Consider the following 17,959-nt stretch of genomic DNA (forward strand, 5'->3'; position numbering starts at 1 on the left):
GGCGCAGGACAGCACTCAACAGCTGACTGGAACCAGGTAGCTCAATGTGCTAGAAAGTGACAGTCAACTGCCAGTTGGCAACTCCAGCTGTGGGACACTGAGCAGGTAACTAAACCTTCATAAACCTCAGCTCTGGGGAGTGTGAAAGGTATTCTTGGCCTAGATGACTTCTAATATTCAATAACTCTACTGTATGTCCACACCTAGGCACTCCCCAGGTAATGAACAAACACCAAAGTAATGAAAACACACCAAACATACATCTTGTACGTTTCCTTTCCCTCTTCCACCTAATGTCACAACACCTCTGCCACCGTAGCCCCACCCCACCTGACAAAACACAAAATCTGCTGACACTATCAGCTAGATCATCCGAGCCAGGTCACCTCCTAGTCTCCAGTCTCACATTTAAGTGTAAATGGACCCAAATTTATAATTCCAGGACCTTGGAGACATGCCAACAAGTGGAATGAACTCTATTTAAATACAATATACGTACTTTTTAATGATAGAAAGTTTACTACTAAGCTGGAAATTCCTTTGCCAATTATTTCAGGATGTCAGGATAGTCTAGGCAAATGAAGTATTTTATTTACACATGGAACTACTTTTCACTGAAAATTGGACACACAGGTTAACTATAAGACAATCTATGAGACTAGTCTACATCTCTTAGAACATAAATATGGCTTAACTGTGATTTCTTTAAGCATTTCTATATGCATTTTTTTCTGATTGCTGTTAATCATCATAAAGCATGCAGGTCATCCGTACCTTAGAAGAGTCTGAACTTTTCATGTAGGGCTCAGCACCATGGGTGATGCTCCCCTGAAGCACTTTTTCAATTCTAGCCACAAGAAATATATCAGGATGAGGGCACGTGACTGAAAATATTCCCTAGGGAACAAAAGATTTTCTTCCATGAGCAGAATTTACAGCCACATTAAACTAATCCCATCAACATGAAAGATTCTCAAGCAGCCAAGAGCACTGACACAGTACAGCTATTCTGAAGCACCCAGGGCCAAACTGGTTAACTCATCAACAGTTCATCATCTGATCAAAAAGCCTATCTGGTGGAGGAGGCAACTAGCAGAAAGTTTAGAAAAAAGAAATCAAAAACTACTTCTTCTCTTTCAGCTTGCTTTTACTGTCTCATTATATATGCTGTCAATATAATTAACCGTCTCATTTACCCCAGTTGTGCATTACAAAGTTTCATTACGTATTTACAGAGCACGTGCAAAAGAAGCCTTATTGGCATGACCGCTGGGCTCACGCTGCCCCCACCTGCTTCGGATACTGCATGGCGGCTTCGTGAAGGATGTCCTGCAGGGCAGGCGAGCTCTGCCTACCGCCGTTCATCAGAGACGGGGATGTGGTGGCCAGCATCTGCCTCACTGAGAAATGGTTCAGGTCCACGTGGAAATCGGCAGAAATCTTTCGGTTGTATTTTATGTCAAACAGGGATAGAGTAACAAAGAAAGGCTCGACCTGAACAAAACAAAACAATCCAGACCATCACTATGGCTCAAACTGTCAGGAAAAAAGAACGCTACTATCAGAGAATAAATGACTAGACCTACGTGTGATTGTTGCTATAAATTACTGCTAAAGAGCAATAGCCTCCACACCTGTCCTGTATCACAAACATCCTGTCCAGGCAGCGGAAACAAGCCTCGGCACCTGTACCACAAACATCCTATCCAGGCAGCCGAAACAAGCCTCGGCACCTGTACCACAAACATCCTGTCCAGGCAGCCGAAACAACCCTCGGCACCCTGATCTAACACCGCACCGCCCTGATACCAGGAACTAGGTCTGAATGTCCCAGCTGCATTGCAACAGGCACATCTGAAACCTCTGAATAGGTTTTTTAATCTTTATTTTTTAAAAGGAAAATTACATTTGTAGTGGGTCCTTCTTCATTTTCAGCAACACAGCATTGCAAATTGAAAGATAAATCATTGCACTTGACAAGAATTCTTTTTCCAAACTTTTCTTCAAATGGCTTCACTTCTGGCTCAGCTGATGAGAAGTCAAGCTTCTTTAAAAGAAAATGCAAATATATCAATGTACTATGCTCTCACTAAAAAAAAAAAAGAAAAATCCCATAATAAATGTATCCTAAGGAAATTGCTTAAAATATGGAAATGCTATATACCTTAATTTACTCACAACAGTGTTACTATTTTATACATTTATATAGTATATAATAATGGTCAAATAAATGATGCTGTATCTACTCAATGCATCATTATGCAGAGCTTAAAAATTATTGTTATGAACAACTCAAGTGTCCATCAACAGAAAAATCTCTAAGCAAAATGTGGTGTATATATACAATGGAATATTATGCAGTCATAAAAAGTGGAGTTCTGACACAAGTTATAACAGGGACGGACCCTGAAAACATTATGCTAAGTGGGACAAGCCAGACATAAAAAGGCAAATATTGTATGCTTCCACATATATGAACTTCTTAAATAGGCAAACTCATAGAGACAGAAAGTAGAACAGAGGTTACTGGGGGTAAGGGGAAGGAGGCATGGTGGGCTGTTGTTTAATGGGTACAGAGTTTCTGTTTGAGAGGATGAAAAAGTTCTGGATATGGATAGTGGTGACAGTTTTACAGTAATGTGAATCTACCTAATGCCAGTGAATAGTACACTTAAAAATGGTTAAAATGGTAAATTTTATATTATGCATATTTCACCACAATAAACAAAAAATCATCAAAAAGCAAATATATATATATGTGTATATATACGGTTATGAAGTCTGTGAAGAGACATAGAAAAATACTTACGTTTAAAGATAAATGGTTAAAAGAAGTTCTATAAAAATACCACAAATGAAGAAGAGGAAAATATGGGAGCAAACACAGCAGAACACTTGGCCCCTCAAAGCAGCCCTATCTGTAGGCAACCCTGGAGGCCCTCCCAAGCCATGTTTTGGATTTTTTGGGGACACAGATGTGGACCACATGTACTGCAAGGCTTGTATTTGGAACTGAGCCTGGGCTAGTCAGAAAATATCACAGTCTACTGGTCATCTGTAGCGATGCTTGTTATTTTCTGATGGTGATTTTGGGGGGTAAATTATATATGTTCTTCGTGGACTTGAGAGTGTCTTTGGATAAATCAATTTTCAACAATCTATTAAATATCAAATATTCACAATGGTTGTGCTATGGTAATGAGATTACAGGTTGTTTTTATTTTTTCCTCTTTCTCCTGAATTTTCTATATTGTTATACTGCTTGTTATCCAAAGTATATAAATAAGCAAACAAACAAATAATCTAACAAAGGTTTTCTTTCCTTCAACTAGTTTAAATATTAAAATAGTTCTTACCTGAGCATCTGGGTCCAAGTAAAAAAGTTTAACTCTGCTTTCACTTTTCAGCTTGATTTCTGCTTCTCTGGTACTCTGATAACAAGATAAACAGAAAACAAAAATTACATTGAAAAAACCCTTTTCTTACAGAGATGTCTAAATATGTTTGAAAGCTACCCCATCCTGAAGAGCCAGACTGCCAGACAGCTCTGCCCTCATCTTGGAGGGTCACCTGCATGTCAATGAACAAGGATAGGCTATCCAGTATGTAGCATACAATGTAAGTGCTATGGGGTAAAAAGAGAAGACGTGATCCCTGCCCGTATGAAGCTGATAATCAACTGCAGCCAAAACCAATGCAAAGAAAGCAAAAGAGAATAATTAAGCATTAATATCAAGAAAAGCTTCATAAAGTCATGGAATAGGGGACAAGCCTTGAATGAAGGGGTAGAATTTAGATAGCAAAAAGGAGGAAAGCATGAGCATTTCAGACCAAATGAAAAGGATGCACGGAAAGGATAGATACTGAGAGAGGAAATGAGCCCAAAGGGTAGAAAGGACTTAGGGTCCAGCCTGAGACTGAGGGTACAAGCAAAGGAAGAGGAAGGCATATGTTTTGGATGGTGGAATAAAGAAAACTGTGGCGTATCTTGAAGGACAGCCATAGGTGTCGGGAGCAAGCAAGGGGAGAATTGCTGATTCACTCAATAAATATTTATGAGCACATATTTTATGTCAAGCTAGGGACACAAACATGAATGAAATGCAGTTCCTATCCCCAAGGAACACCATCTGGGAAGACAGAAAATAAACAGCAATATGAATGGCAAAAGAAATCGTACGTACAGTGAGCTAACCTGCACTAGGGGTGGCCGCCGGGAAAGAGCTCCCAGAGGAAGGCCCATCTTGAATGACAAGGACATTTGGCCAGAAAAGGAGAGAAGGGCATTCTAAGAGGAGGTACTACAGGTATAAAGGTACGAGTCACACCTGAGCAATGATCAAGTCATTCATTACAACTGAATGGTAGTACATGATGAAAAAAGTAGAGAAATGAGTCAGATTTGTATGGTAAGGTCTGGAGATTTCACTCAGAATCCAAAAAATCCTGCGATATTTTAATCAAGGGAATAAAATTACCAGTTCTGCATTTTAGATCCACCCCTCGGGTAGGGCTGAAGGTCCCTAGGAGGTCCACATGGTCTCTCCTGAGTTATCACAACAGGCTCCCAGTCTCACAGCAAGGCCCATAACAAATCCCACCTTCCTAGCTTGGCTGGCCTGCTGACTGGACAATCCACTAATTTGGGAGGAAGAGCAGGTTTGTGGAGAAGATGGTAGAGTCTGGAGGTGCCTGCAGGATTTCTAACCGGAAACATCCAGTAGACACAGGGTGTTGAGCACAGGGTGGGGAGGAAGGGACGTGAGCACAGGGTGGGGAGGAAGGCTGGAGTTACAGACCAGGAGAACATCAGCATAGAGGTGAGGATGCAAGTTTTGGGGGTGGGTGAGAGTCCCTGGGGGAAAGGGTGAAGCGAGTCTGTGGACAGAAATCCAGGGGTCCCAACACTGAAGGGATGGACAGAAGAAGAGAAGTCATTCAGGGAAAGAGACATGGTGGCAGAGATGGGGGCTGGAGAAGTGGGACATGGGAACAGGGAGAAGAGGGAGCTTCTTAGACATTCACAAGATAGAAGTCATCTCCAGCCACGTTATGCCACACCTGATGCCTCTAAATCTATATCCTGTTCTTCCTGGCAGTCATAGTTCTTAATAGAATGTCCTCTCTCATCTGCTCCTTTGCCCAAAGACCATGAGTCACATCTCAGCACATAATGGGTGGTGACAGCCACAGGGGAGAGGGCTCTTGTCCTCTCTGCTGGTGGCTTAAAGAGGTCTACTATTACATTTCTAATCACGGTCAATGAGAAATAAAGCATCTTAATTTTCTCAGCCATGTAGTTGTTGTAACAGGTTCTTAGCAATGACCCAAACTCTACCCTGACCATATGTGACAAACTATCTACATCTAGCAGAATGAAATGACCACCAGAATGCCAGCTAAGAAACTGCGTTCTAGTTCTAGTTCAGTTGTTAACTGGCTGCATGAACTTGAGCAAGCCACTTAGCCTCTTTGAACTCTATTTTCATTTCTGAGTGGAAGTGTTCAACAAGATGATGGCTCGAGTCTTCTTCTACAACAAAGTTTATCTTGATGCTCTCCCTGCAGCTTTAAGGCTTCTGGAGGCTCAGGGGCATTCCTACAAATCATCGGCTCATGCTTACAGAGGACAGGGTATGCCTGTGGCTGGGGACGGGGGTGTGTAGGACAATGTTTTAAATCCATCTTGCCCATCCCCTTATCCTAATTTTTCAAACCAAAAGAGCCAGAACACGTGCATGTAGAATACACTTAACTGAACCCAAAGAATTTGCTTTACTTTGTATACAACCCATGGCGTTTCCTAACAAAAACATCAGTACTAGGTGCTGCGAGCCACCACCAACAGTAATACATTCTCCTGAATTTTTGCTTGAGTCCTTCAACAAGAGCAAACGCTATGATCTCAGACACTGGAGCATAGCAATGGGTTCTTAACGTAGATGCATTTCCTCATGTCTTTCTGAAAGATGCTTGTTGACTCAAGTGGAGTAGGAGATGAGAAATGAATAAAGCAAGAAAGACTGCTAAGAGCTCTATATAATTAGAAGACAAACAGAGATGCAGACACATTAACAGAAAAAAAAAAATCAACAACTAGCCAAAATAGACTCAAAGTATCCTGATGTTGCCACTAATATCCAAGGGATATATTCTTCACTAGAAAAACCGTTTAATGGGGAAGAAGGGACAACGTTAGATGTAAAAATAACGTGAAAGCTTATAATCCACCTTGCACACACTGACAGCTCTTCTATGAGATAGATGAAAAGCAGGCTCAGCTTCTTAAAGCTCCTCCCATCCTTCCCAAGGCCCAGAGTGCTTTAAACAGATGGGACGCCTGATAAACAGTGTTTGAAAGAATTACCAAGTAAAACCTAGGCAGTAAGAAAATGTGGCTCGGGAAGGGCAGGGCTTTCCCCCAGAGCCAGGGAATAATAAATATTTGAAAGCATCATAATGATAAAAGCAAATATTTGTTGATAATAGCCAACATCTCTATGCTAGACATTATCCTAAGTACACATTTAAATTTGGTACAAACTTAGGAGGCAAGTCTTATTATTATCCTTGTTTAAGAGAAAAACACTGGGGCTCGAGGGGTAAATACTTTGCCCCAAATTCACAGCCCTAAGCAGAAACCTGGCTTCTAACTGAGGCTGTCTGGCTTCAGAGCCCAGATTCTTTAACTATTAGACCAGAACAAAATAGGTAAAGAATATGAACAGGCAAGTCAGAGAGCAGGAAAACCAAATGGCAAATAAATATACAAAAATATGAAAAATACCACTACTAAAACAGTGGGATACAAATTAAAGCAGTGAAACATCATTTTTCACTCCTCTGGTGAGTATGCAGAGAAATGGGAATATGAATTGTTACAACCTTTTGGGAAAGTAACCTGGCAATACTTAAAGCACTAAAAGCACAATAAACTGTGACCCAGAAATCCCACCTTGGGGAATTCCTCATACAGAAATAAGAGCATGAGTATTTCAGCTTATAAATACATCATGATGTTTATTGTGCACTGTTTGTATAGGCTAAAAACTGAAAATTATCTAGATGCTCATGAATAGGGAGATGGCCGAATAAAGTGTTCAGTATCCATATTTGGAATATTATGCAGCTATGAAAATGAGTGAACTAGATCCTCTATGGCCCCAGGGGGACATCTATGAAAAATTTTTAAGTAATAGAACAAGTTTCAGAGTAATATATATATCATGAGCATATTTTTAAAAATAACTAAAAACACTGCATATGTGTAAATGTTTCCATGAGCAATTGGTTCGGTAAAGAAACAATTGTAACAGGTTAATAACATCAGTGCTCTCAGGAATCTGGGGATGGAGGTTGAAGGGAAAAGATGAACTTTTCTTTATACAACTTTGAATATTTTTACTTATTATAGCAAGTACATTTATTTTCACTTAAATTTTAGTAAAGACAATAAAATAAATTCCTGTAATAAGTACTTTCACAGTCTAAGAGCCCACAAAACATAGCTGTAAAAAAATATCCCACAGGGCTTCCCTGGTGGCACAGTGGTTGAGAGTCCACCTGCCGATGCAGGGGATGCGGGATCGTGCCCCGGTCCGGGAAGATCCCACATGCCGTGGAGCGGCTGGGCCCGTGAGCCATGGCCGTTGAGCCTGCGCGTCCGGAGCCTGTGCTCCGCAACGCGAGAGGCCACAACAGTGAGAGGCCCGCGTACCGCAAAAAAAAAAAAAAAAAAAAAAAAAAAAATCCCACAGACTATGCCATCCAGCACTTCTCAAAGTGACAGAGACCAGCTCTGCTCTTAAAATAACCTGTGGTCAGTCCATACCGTAGATGCAGGAAGAACCCAACTGGTTCTTCCCCAAACCCTGTTGCTGGTCCTACCCACTGCCCATCTAATAATTCAGTATAGAGGAAAATAGAGAGAGAAAAGTGACAATGACAGAGCCATTCTCTATAAAAACGGACACTTCTCAGATACTACAGAAGAGAATGATTTGTCTAAAACAAAGGCTATTCCCCCCACTCCTGTATTCTCTAAGTTTAATCACTAATGATACACCCTGACAATGTTTTCTTCCTTGTCTTAAGAGGCAGTTATGAACCAAACATTCAGGAGTTTCCAGAAGAACTACCATAAAGTTTAGGCATACCCTGTGTCTTCAGTTTATCTCTGAGCAGGGAAAACAATCGAAGGCCAGAGCATCATATTTTGAGGACGGCTCGTCAGGAAAATACTGTGTTGACTGTTGGCTCATTTAAACAGAATGGGTTGCAAACAGGAAGACTTAGCAAAATCCTTTGAAGCCAGAATACATACTTTTAACTTAAAGAGCTGTCATGATTTGTTTCCACTACTTCCATGATATCTAACTCCCAGGGACCATCATCTCATCCTCTGTGTCACAAACCTATGATAAATCATTCTAGATAAGGAAGCCCAAGAAATGGAGCGCCAGCTGACCTCACAAACACAACCCTAGCTGGTTCCTTTGTATCATAACACAATGACATAATTTTCTGGATTAGGATACAGAGAAGGAAGCATTTATTACAGATGTGGTTTAAAATCTCAGAGAAGGTGTCTGTGAAACTGTTTGGGTTCTGACAAGTACTGCTGAACTTGGCCTCCTGATGCTCACTCAACCTCAATGAGACCATAAAGTCTGAGACACCAGACTCTAGCCTGTGTTCAACTGTGGAAGATGTACCAAGAAAGGTAAATTCATTCACTATAAAGAAGTTACAAGGTAACAGAATGGGAGCAATTTTGGTTCAACAGGAACCACATGGGGAGGCCAAATTAAGAGTGAGCAGCTGTTTTTTGAGTACACAAAGAGCTCAAAAATAGAAAAGCTATGGAGGAAAATATAAGGTGGGAGCATGAGGGTTTTCTTCATACTACCTTTACACAGGAGGTGATATATATACATACATACATATATATATATTCATTTCAATGTTACCTAAGGTAAATGTAACCAGAAAAAAATATTTATCAAATAAATAGTAGTCGGGTTTACCACATGATCATATTACCCCTTGACACTGTAGGGAAGAAATCAATTAACTAACTTTGACTACAGTTTGTGTTTATTTCATAAAAATGTTTATAAGACTGTGTACTCTGATACTATAAATGCTGTTACGTTTAGAACAAACATATGTTTGGCTCCATTTTAGACAATAGGAGGAAAAGAACAGGTTTTAGGGTATACACAGTGTGTCCCCATAAGAAAACAATAGAGATGTTCAGTACTAAATGTACAAGCAACAAAAGGGCCAAGAACATACAAAATATTCTGAAAACCTAATTCCATATCACTCCTACTGTATGTCAAGGGCCCCTCCATCACATTCCACAATGAGACACCAGCTATTTTTGTACTAAAACAACTTCCTGTCGCTCATATCCTGTTTGGTTATGTTTCCGTCACAGTGGAAAACAAAAGCCGGGGCAACAGGATGAATGAAGCAGAAAGAGGAGTTGACCTGAGTGGAGCCTGCCATTAAATTACACCTTTGCCTGCCCCCACTGTTCTAGTCCTTTCTCTGCAATCTGATGTAACTGTGGCCTGATCTCCCCATGGACCTTTCCCTGGTACTGCCCTCTTAACCTCCTCACCCCGACTAAACTCTCCCTCCTTGCCTAGCTGTGCAACTCGAGCCTCCCTCCCCCTCCCACACGCCCTCCCACCCCTATTCAATCTCACACTCTGGAATCCATTCCTTCTAAAATCAGGATGACCAGGTATCAATCAACCTCCTTCCTTTTTTAACAGGTACAAATGATCCCACCCCAGATACACTGGAGGGGGTTATAAATAGTCAAAACCACTCACACTCGGGGCCCTGGATGATGAAGGGGCTGAGAGCCAGGCACACTGGTGCCTGAGCCCCTCACACTGCACTTCTGCCACCAAGCAGGCGGACAAGAGGCATCACCAACAGACACCTGCCCCACAAGTGGGATGGCAGCATGCTGGTGAATAACAGCACACCTTAATTTTCTTTTTTTTTCTCTTTGAAAAATTACCTTCTGCACTTTTTCTACCTTCTTAAATTAAAATAGTTTAAAAACACTTGAGAGCTGGGGCGGGGGGGGGAACAACAGTTAAGTCCCTTATAATGCTGCACTTTTTAGGTTCTGACCATGATCCACAGTTAAGAAATATATTTACATCACAACCCAACACACACATACACAAACACACTCACTCTCTTTCTACATATATATATCAACATATGATATATGCATGATATACACATATATCTTAAATAATATCTATCATTATTAAAGGCAGTGCACTTTACTATCCTCTATTCAATTCTATCCATTTTTTTATTCTGGGTCACATAATGTTGAGCTAAAGAAGCCTGACACAAAGAGTCATATGTATGATTCCACTTTTCGGAAGGTCTAGAATAGTCAAAACTAATCTACAGTCATAGAGGTCAAAACAACGAGAACGTCAGCTGGGATGGAGGATACAAGACAGTCTGCCGAGGTGCTGGAAATGTTCTATATGTTGGGGGTTATGTGGGTGCACAAACGTGAAATCCATCAAGCTATACAATTAGGGCCTGAGCATTTTACTCTATGTAAGTTCTACTTCAATAAAAAAAGAAGACAAAATTTAAAAGTAAATGAGAAATGGAGATTGAAACCAATTAATTTAATTTAATTTAATTAGACCAATTTAATTACTTTTTACCAACTAAAATAGCTTCAGCTAACTTGGTCATTACCCACCAGTTTGACAAACATCTTCAAATATGTTTTATAAATATGTATATATATATATTTTTTAAAGAATAAATATATGTGATATATATCTCCTTAGGTCTTAGGATCAAGGAATTCTGAAGGCCAGGTAGTAGTAGGCAGTGAGAGAAGAAAGGAAGGCACAACTCCTGTTTGTCTTCACAAGAAAAAAAAACATTTCTAATTAATCAACATTAAGCTCAAATAATATGAGTCTTCTCCTAGGTATCCACTGTGTTCACCCAGTAAGTGTAGAAAGTTAACTTTTAAAATTCTAGATTGCACTACATATATTATCTGTTTCAACAGAGATTTTGCTTTGAGAAATCATGAACCCCAAAACATAACAAAAAAGCGAATCTCAATGCAAAATATGACACACAGAAGTTCATAACATGAAAGCACAAACACACAAGCTAAACTCTTCCCAGCCTAGAAGGAGGTTACAATGGTAGCACTAAAATTAGCTTTAATAGGCAGGTGCTAAAAAGATACTGTGGTAACAGTCAAGTGCTAAAGAAAAACAATGCTCTAAAGTCCTAGCCAGGGAGGGAGATTTTATATTTTAGAACAGCTATGTTGTCTTAAAGTAAAGGTCAATGTTGAATGCTAGTCTATTTATAATGGTATATAGATAAACCATGTTTTCTATTACAGTGTTTAAGATACGGGTGTGTAGCGTCTCTATTTCACTGTATTCACACACACACACACAAAAGAATAGAAAGGCAATAACAGAGTAAGAATATAAAGGGCCAAAGAAGACAAGGATATTTCTCTCATTTAAAAAGAATTATTCAGGGATGTACACAAGGAGGCAAGTACAAGGATATTCATTGTAGCACTGTTTGTAATAGAAAAAATTGGAAATAATAGAACTGCTAAAATAAAATGCTTACACAATGCAATAAAGGGTATGAATTAGATCTATATACCAACTTGGATGGATCTCAAAAACAAGGCTAATTTAAAAATAAAAACAAGTACAGAATAATATGTTAGCATTTATATAATATGTTAAACGTACAAAACACAGCCACATATTATTATGATAGATATATTGGTAAAGATATGAAAATCAAATGGAAGTATTTCCAGAAAACTCATAATAGTGGTTGTCTCTAGTTGAGGTTGTGGGGGAAGAAGGGAATGGAATACAGATGATGTTTAAAAAAGAATTTCAAGTATAACTGATATCTTTATTTCTTTAAAAAATGTTGAAGCTGAAAAGACAACACAGTAACAGGTGTCGAATCTGGGTGGTGGGAATATGGTTGTTTTGATCTTCGTGCTTTTCAGTAACTTTTTGAGTTTCTCAAGATTATAAAAAACAGGTATAACTTTTTTTTTTTCATTCAGACTGACCCGGGAAAAATTCATATAACTCAGGCAACCCTCTGGTTCAGTAACAAGATTATTACTTATCCATCCTTTTTGGAATTGTCTCTATTAACTTGAATAGGGGAAGAGTATGTGTGAACATATTAAGTAACATGTTACTATGGAAACATTTACCTGTGCACCTTGGTTATTTCTTCAGTACTTCTAATGTGGCATTAAATATTATGTGGGGAAAACAAAGAATAACAAAAAGAGAATACTTTGTAAGGTACTTTCTGGAAAACAGACTCAAATCCGACTTAAGAAGTCAGCCATGTGTTTCACCTCACCAAATGCTGAAGTCAAAAAATAGCAGTAACTACACCATGATTTTAATAATTTACTCTAATGTATTTGTTAATCCTTTCAATATCATTCTATGAAGAGCAGAAGATTTAAGATGATGTTACCTTGGCAAGTTCAGGCAGGTAGCTATCTAAACCGGAAACGGAACCTTCTATTTTGCTTTGTTCATCATCTAAAACAGCAAAACAGATTACCTAAGTCACTCACAGTTGAAAGCATTTTATTTAAAACAAGAGGAGGAAGGCCGTTTCTCTTATGTGCCCTTTCACACAGTGGTTTGCAACTCTGGATACCCAACAGAAACACCTCAGAGCTTTTAAAAAATGCTGATGCCAGGCCCAGTGGTGAGAGCTGAACATTTGATGGCTGGAGCAGCACGGACAGTGTCTAACCAGAACTGTCAAGAGCTATGGACAGCAGCACACATGGCCACACCCACCAGGCACCAGCCCAGGCCAACTAAACCAGAATCTCTGGTGGGACAAAGGAAAGAGTACTTGTTAAAAGTCTCCAGGAACTTCTAAAGCACAGCCAGAGTTGGGAATCACCTGTCCAAGGGCCTGAAATAAAACATGAATTGTCAAGAACATAGCCAGATTTTCCCAACCAATTTAATCTGTGGCTTCTGCCCATCCTAACTTTGACTTGAAAATTCCAAAGGATATGATTAATGATAACAATAAAAACTATAATTAGTATTTGAAGTGCCGACTCTATGCCAGGTACTTGAGATACATTATCTTGTTTAATCTTCCCATTGACCAGCAAGTTCTGTTTTGATTCCCATTTTACAAGAGAGTAATTCAAGGCTCTGAAAACATAAGTGGCTCGCCCAAGGTCTCACGGCTGAAAAATGGTATTGCTAGGACTTGAACTCAGGTATTCCTTTCTGCCTCCAAAGCTGTGATTCTTCTCATTATACAAATGATGTCAGGGTAGGACATTCTACTGGGACAAAATCTTTGCTGACAGGTTATCTCTAAGGAGCTCACGTCTGTCCCACCTCCATGTACCTCTGCAGTAATCTGGCTACTTCCTGTGCCCTCTGGCAAAACAGAAGACACCCGCAGAGTGTGCATGCACCTGGGGAAAGCTATACCTGCCTACCTTCATGAGAGTCTCCGTTTCGCTTTTCTTGCATTGCAGCTTCAAAGTTGAGCTGGAGAATCTTGTTCAGAGTTGTGATCCACTCTTCCATTTCCACTTCACTGTCTGCTGCCAAAAGGTAACTACTTTTGTCCTGCATCTTGAGCTCAAAAGCAAAACGCCTGACTTTGTTGTTCTGAAACAGAAAAAGGGTAAAGAGACACATTTCAGAAGAACTGGAACAGCCTTAAAAATTCTTCTCTTTATTATCTGCTGACGGGTACTATCTCATCGGCATTTCGGACCAAGTTATTTAAAAAGGCGAGCCCCTTCCCAATAAACCCCCATCTGTATCCACCTTCCCTGAATTATTTTCTTCATGGCTTTATTTCCCCATCTGACACATTACACATTTTACATATTTATTTGTTGTCTGTCCCATCCAATGAAACGGAAGCTCTTCAGAGCAGAGATTTCTTTTGTTCAGTGCTACATCCCTATTTCTAGAACACTGCTTGGCAAATAATAGGCTCCTGAAAAATATCTGAATGAATGAAATTTCATTGAAAATTTTCAGTTCCTCTAGCTCCTATCTTTTTTAATGAAGTAGTATGTGGTATCACATTTTAAAAGCAAACCATTATCTATCAATATGTCTGATTTCCTTACCTGGAACTTTCTCATCATTTATGAGGCCCAAAAGGTATTTAGACACCATGTCTACCTTCCTCCAGCTTCCCTCGTGCCTCCAGCTTTTACGCCTGTGAAAGGGTATCTTACTCGAAGTATAAAAACCGCAGTCCATGTGCATTAAATGATGAAGGATGAATGTGCACGAGGCCAGGGTTTCTCCACTTTGGCACTATTGACGCTTGGGGCCAGTAATTGTTATGGGGACCGTCCTGTGCACTGTAGCCTGTTTAGAAGCAGCCTGGCCTTACTCCTTAGATGCCAGTAGCATAGCCCCCCAGTTGTGAAGATCAAAACATGTCTTCAGATATTATCAAACATCCCCTGGTGGGTAAAATCGCCCTGGTGACTGCACTAGATAGAGGTTCAGCTCCGAGGAACATGACACAAGACTCCTGGTACTTACAGGCTGAGGGACGTGACATCACAAATTCCCACCAATGTGCGGCGTCCGAGCAGAGCCTTCGCCCACTAAAATTCTAGCTGGTTAGCCGCAGTCCCTGAGGGGGCTCTCAGTGAATGTCTCGGGGACAGGGTGGCCCTCCCAAAGTCGCCTCTGTGACCTCTGCAGCTGGTTCTCAGGAGAGAACTGCTCCCAGCAGAGCATGCAGACCACTGTGCACAACGCCTCACACCTCACTTCACAGAAAGAGTCAGAGAAGGGGTCAAAGGCCAGATATGAAAGGAGTTCTCTCCCCTGCACTCCTCACCTACTCATTACTATGAAAATAAGTTAAAAGTAGGGTGAGCATTAGGCCTTGATTCTGAATTATTCCTCTTTCTGAGCCTCAGTTTCCTTATCTGCAAAATAAGTGTAATCAACTTCCAGGTTCTAAAATACTTTTAGGGCTCAAGATTCGTAACTGGATTCTTTTCAGGTCTAGTTTTAAATTTTAGCATAGGCATTTCTTTGAACTCATAGCATTTAATCAGCTCATATTTTTACAATGTCCAAAAGCAATATTAAAAAAAAAAAACCTGAAATACTTAAGCCTCAACTTTTGGAGGTGAGCTTACAAACAGATGTGGAGATAAAAACAAATTATTTAAACATATTGAAGCCTTAGACACAATTCGTTAAATGTAAAACACCATCAGCCACACCTGCAAAAAGAATATGAAGGAAGGGATGGCCACTGAAGCCAGAACTTTAGATTCCGAAATGTATTCCAGAGACTGAGTGATTGGGGACTCCGTACTGTAAATCACCTATACTCTGCTGAAGACAGGCAACAAAACTCTTATAAAACAAAAGTAATTACTGCTACTTTCCAAATGAGTTGCCAAATATATTTAGTTTTGCTTTAAACATTTTTTTAAAGTCAATGCCAGAAAACTCAACTAAAATGTAACTGAAAAGGTCTCTCAGCTTAAGAATCCAAATGCAATTCCTACTTGGCAATCCCACCCAAGAAGTTACTTCACTGTCATTGACAATTCGCTCTGGTACTCCTTCCTTTATGCTGTGAATAAACATACTTTGATATAATTTGGTTTCTACAGTGGCAGCTTTCAGCTGAGTTTGGGTTACAAGCTGAGAGTGCCATGTGCCAATTAGCTGTTGATGCAAAAATAATTCTCAATGAATATTAAGTGGTGCTATCACCTTGATCTAGGGTTTGGTCCTGCACTAGAGGACCAAAAACAATGTTTTTTTGCGGGGGGGTTGTTTGTTTTTAAATTAGTCACCAGTAACTAAAAATACCAAGATTTAACTAATATTTTGTATTTCTGGTTTTCCTGAACCAGATGAGCTGGCAACCTTGAGCTGGCAGTGCCACCCAGCACATCAGCTGCCCCTTTAAACGGGACCACTTGTGCTCCAGTTTGTCACAGTCCCCAGCATTTCCTATCACTTTACACCCAGGCCTCTTCTTTCACTTAATTTATCTGCTTGGCCCCTGTAGCCAGCTGAGTTTGGACCCCCAACTTCCATGCTGACCACGATGAAGCAACAAGGTCTGGACTTATTCTCCCAACATAACTACTAGAAATAACTGGGCAAAATAGATGAAACAACTGTTTTTAGGTATTTTGCAACCATCAGGGCAGCCCTGTGATCCCTGATAGAAAGGAAATAGATGAGGTGAGCCCTACCATCACCTCATCACTTCCTGCCTGGAGGCCATATCTGGACCCAGGAAGGTGAGCCTGAACAGAGTCCAACAGTCTTGCTAACTGAGGAGGCTGCCCAGAGTTCAGAAGACCCAGGCGGCTAGAACATGCAGGACAGAGTCTCCAGAACAAGAACAGACTTCTCAGCACAAATAGATAATAGAGATCTAAACTCAGTAAAAACTCATTCATTACATGTTTATTTTCTCCTTATGTCATGCCTTAACAAAAAAGCTTACCAAAAAAATCAAAATCAAGACACAATAACCTAAATTTCAGGTCACCATAGATAAGAGATAAGGAGAAGACTGTGAAGAATAGGGAATAACATAAGACTCCAAAACAACACAAGCATCTAGAAGACAATGGAACGCCTTCAAATTCTAAGGTAAATTTCATCTAACTCTCAAAAAATTAAGATCTTACACATGATTTCCAGGAAGCTCCTGGAGGATGTGTTCCTCCAAAACAAGAAAGGAAAACGAGAAAAAAGACGACATAGGATCCTGGAAACAAGGAATCTGACACAGGCAGGACAGCAAAGGGAATTTCCAGGATGGTGACTGTGCAGAGGCTGAGGAAGCAGTCGGTCCAGCTTAGAGCATGAAGGAGGGCTGCAGGAGCTAAAATCCTCTCTAGCATCACATAATGTCCACAACTGATGAATGAAGAGCAGCAAACACTCCTTATCTAGCAATATGGAGGCAAATCCCAAGAAAAAAAAACAGTGGAAAAAGTTGAAAATGACCATTTCAGGGAGTGGGGAGTAGGTGAAGTGAGGTGATGCTGGCAGGACTGTGCCTTTAGTGCTACCTCTCTGTACTGTTTGACATTTAAACCAGATGAATGTATTATTTGGATGAAAATGCAATTTAATTTTAAGTAAACATGTGAATGCATAAGCAAGTATACCTGAGGGTCAAACCAGAGCTGTGTCTCTAACCTTAGTCACACTGGCCCCACAAAACAACCTTTCTTAGAGAACCGAGCTTTGGGCTAATGTCATCAGCGAACACTGAGTCATCTTAAGGAAGAATTCTCTGATAACGGTGACTGCGTCTATTGTGAGGAGCCGTCAAGAAGCCTGTTCGTTCATCACACAGCGCCCTCTGTATGAGGGCCCCCAAGAGAAACGCCTGAATGGGCTTCATTCTGAGATTACTCGGGCAGCTTCTGACTAATTCGACTGTTTGTATCTACAGACACTGTGCAACTGAACGGGTCTCCAAGCTAGAAAGCGTAGAGCCTGGTTTGTCACCCACCATAGCGGGTGTTAGTGAGGTCTTTAAAATACATGCTTTTTCCTTAACTTAATCCCACTTCATCTCTTCCCTACCCTGACTCCTTTCACACCACTTTAAATTTATATTAGCCTGTGTTTTATGTATCCTTGTAAACTGCTGCCTTAGATATTCCCGGAAAACTGGAGGGGAGTGGATGAGTGGATGGACGGACGAACAGACAGATTGGGGAAACTGCCAACCTGCTTTCAAAGGCAATTCTACAAAGGCATGGAAGGAGGCACACCAAACTGCTAATGGTAGCTCTTTGAGAAAGGGAGATATGGGGGTCAACAGGGACTTCTGCACTACCTGTACTGTCTAACATTTCATA

General features: G+C 40.4%; 1 protein-coding gene across 28 annotated transcripts in view; it reads right to left on the reverse strand.

Moving 5' to 3' along the window:
* Positions 1–17,959, reverse strand: part of DOCK9 (dedicator of cytokinesis 9) — a 282,879-nt gene that overhangs the window by 105,766 nt on the left and 159,154 nt on the right. For 27 of the 28 annotated variants that reach the window (XR_009536799.1, XR_009536798.1, XR_009536800.1 and 24 more), the window contains 6 exons: positions 13,562–13,736; positions 12,559–12,626; positions 3,357–3,431; positions 1,907–2,047; positions 1,291–1,494; positions 775–897 (listed from right to left, as the gene is read on the reverse strand). Coding sequence is in view for 25 of the 28 variants with exons in the window: in XM_060129280.1 (XP_059985263.1) it covers positions 775–897; positions 1,291–1,494; positions 1,907–2,047; positions 3,357–3,431; positions 12,559–12,626; positions 13,562–13,736 (786 nt within the window). In the remaining 3 variants the exon portion in view is untranslated. The remainder of the gene's footprint in view (positions 1–774; positions 898–1,290; positions 1,495–1,906; positions 2,048–3,356; positions 3,432–12,558; positions 12,627–13,561; positions 13,737–17,959) is intronic. The other variant, XM_060129271.1, reaches the window with a different exon arrangement.

This window comes from Lagenorhynchus albirostris, chromosome 18 (genome assembly GCF_949774975.1).
Source record: "Lagenorhynchus albirostris chromosome 18, mLagAlb1.1, whole genome shotgun sequence".
In the NCBI taxonomy this organism is placed as follows: Eukaryota; Metazoa; Chordata; class Mammalia; order Artiodactyla; family Delphinidae; genus Lagenorhynchus; species Lagenorhynchus albirostris.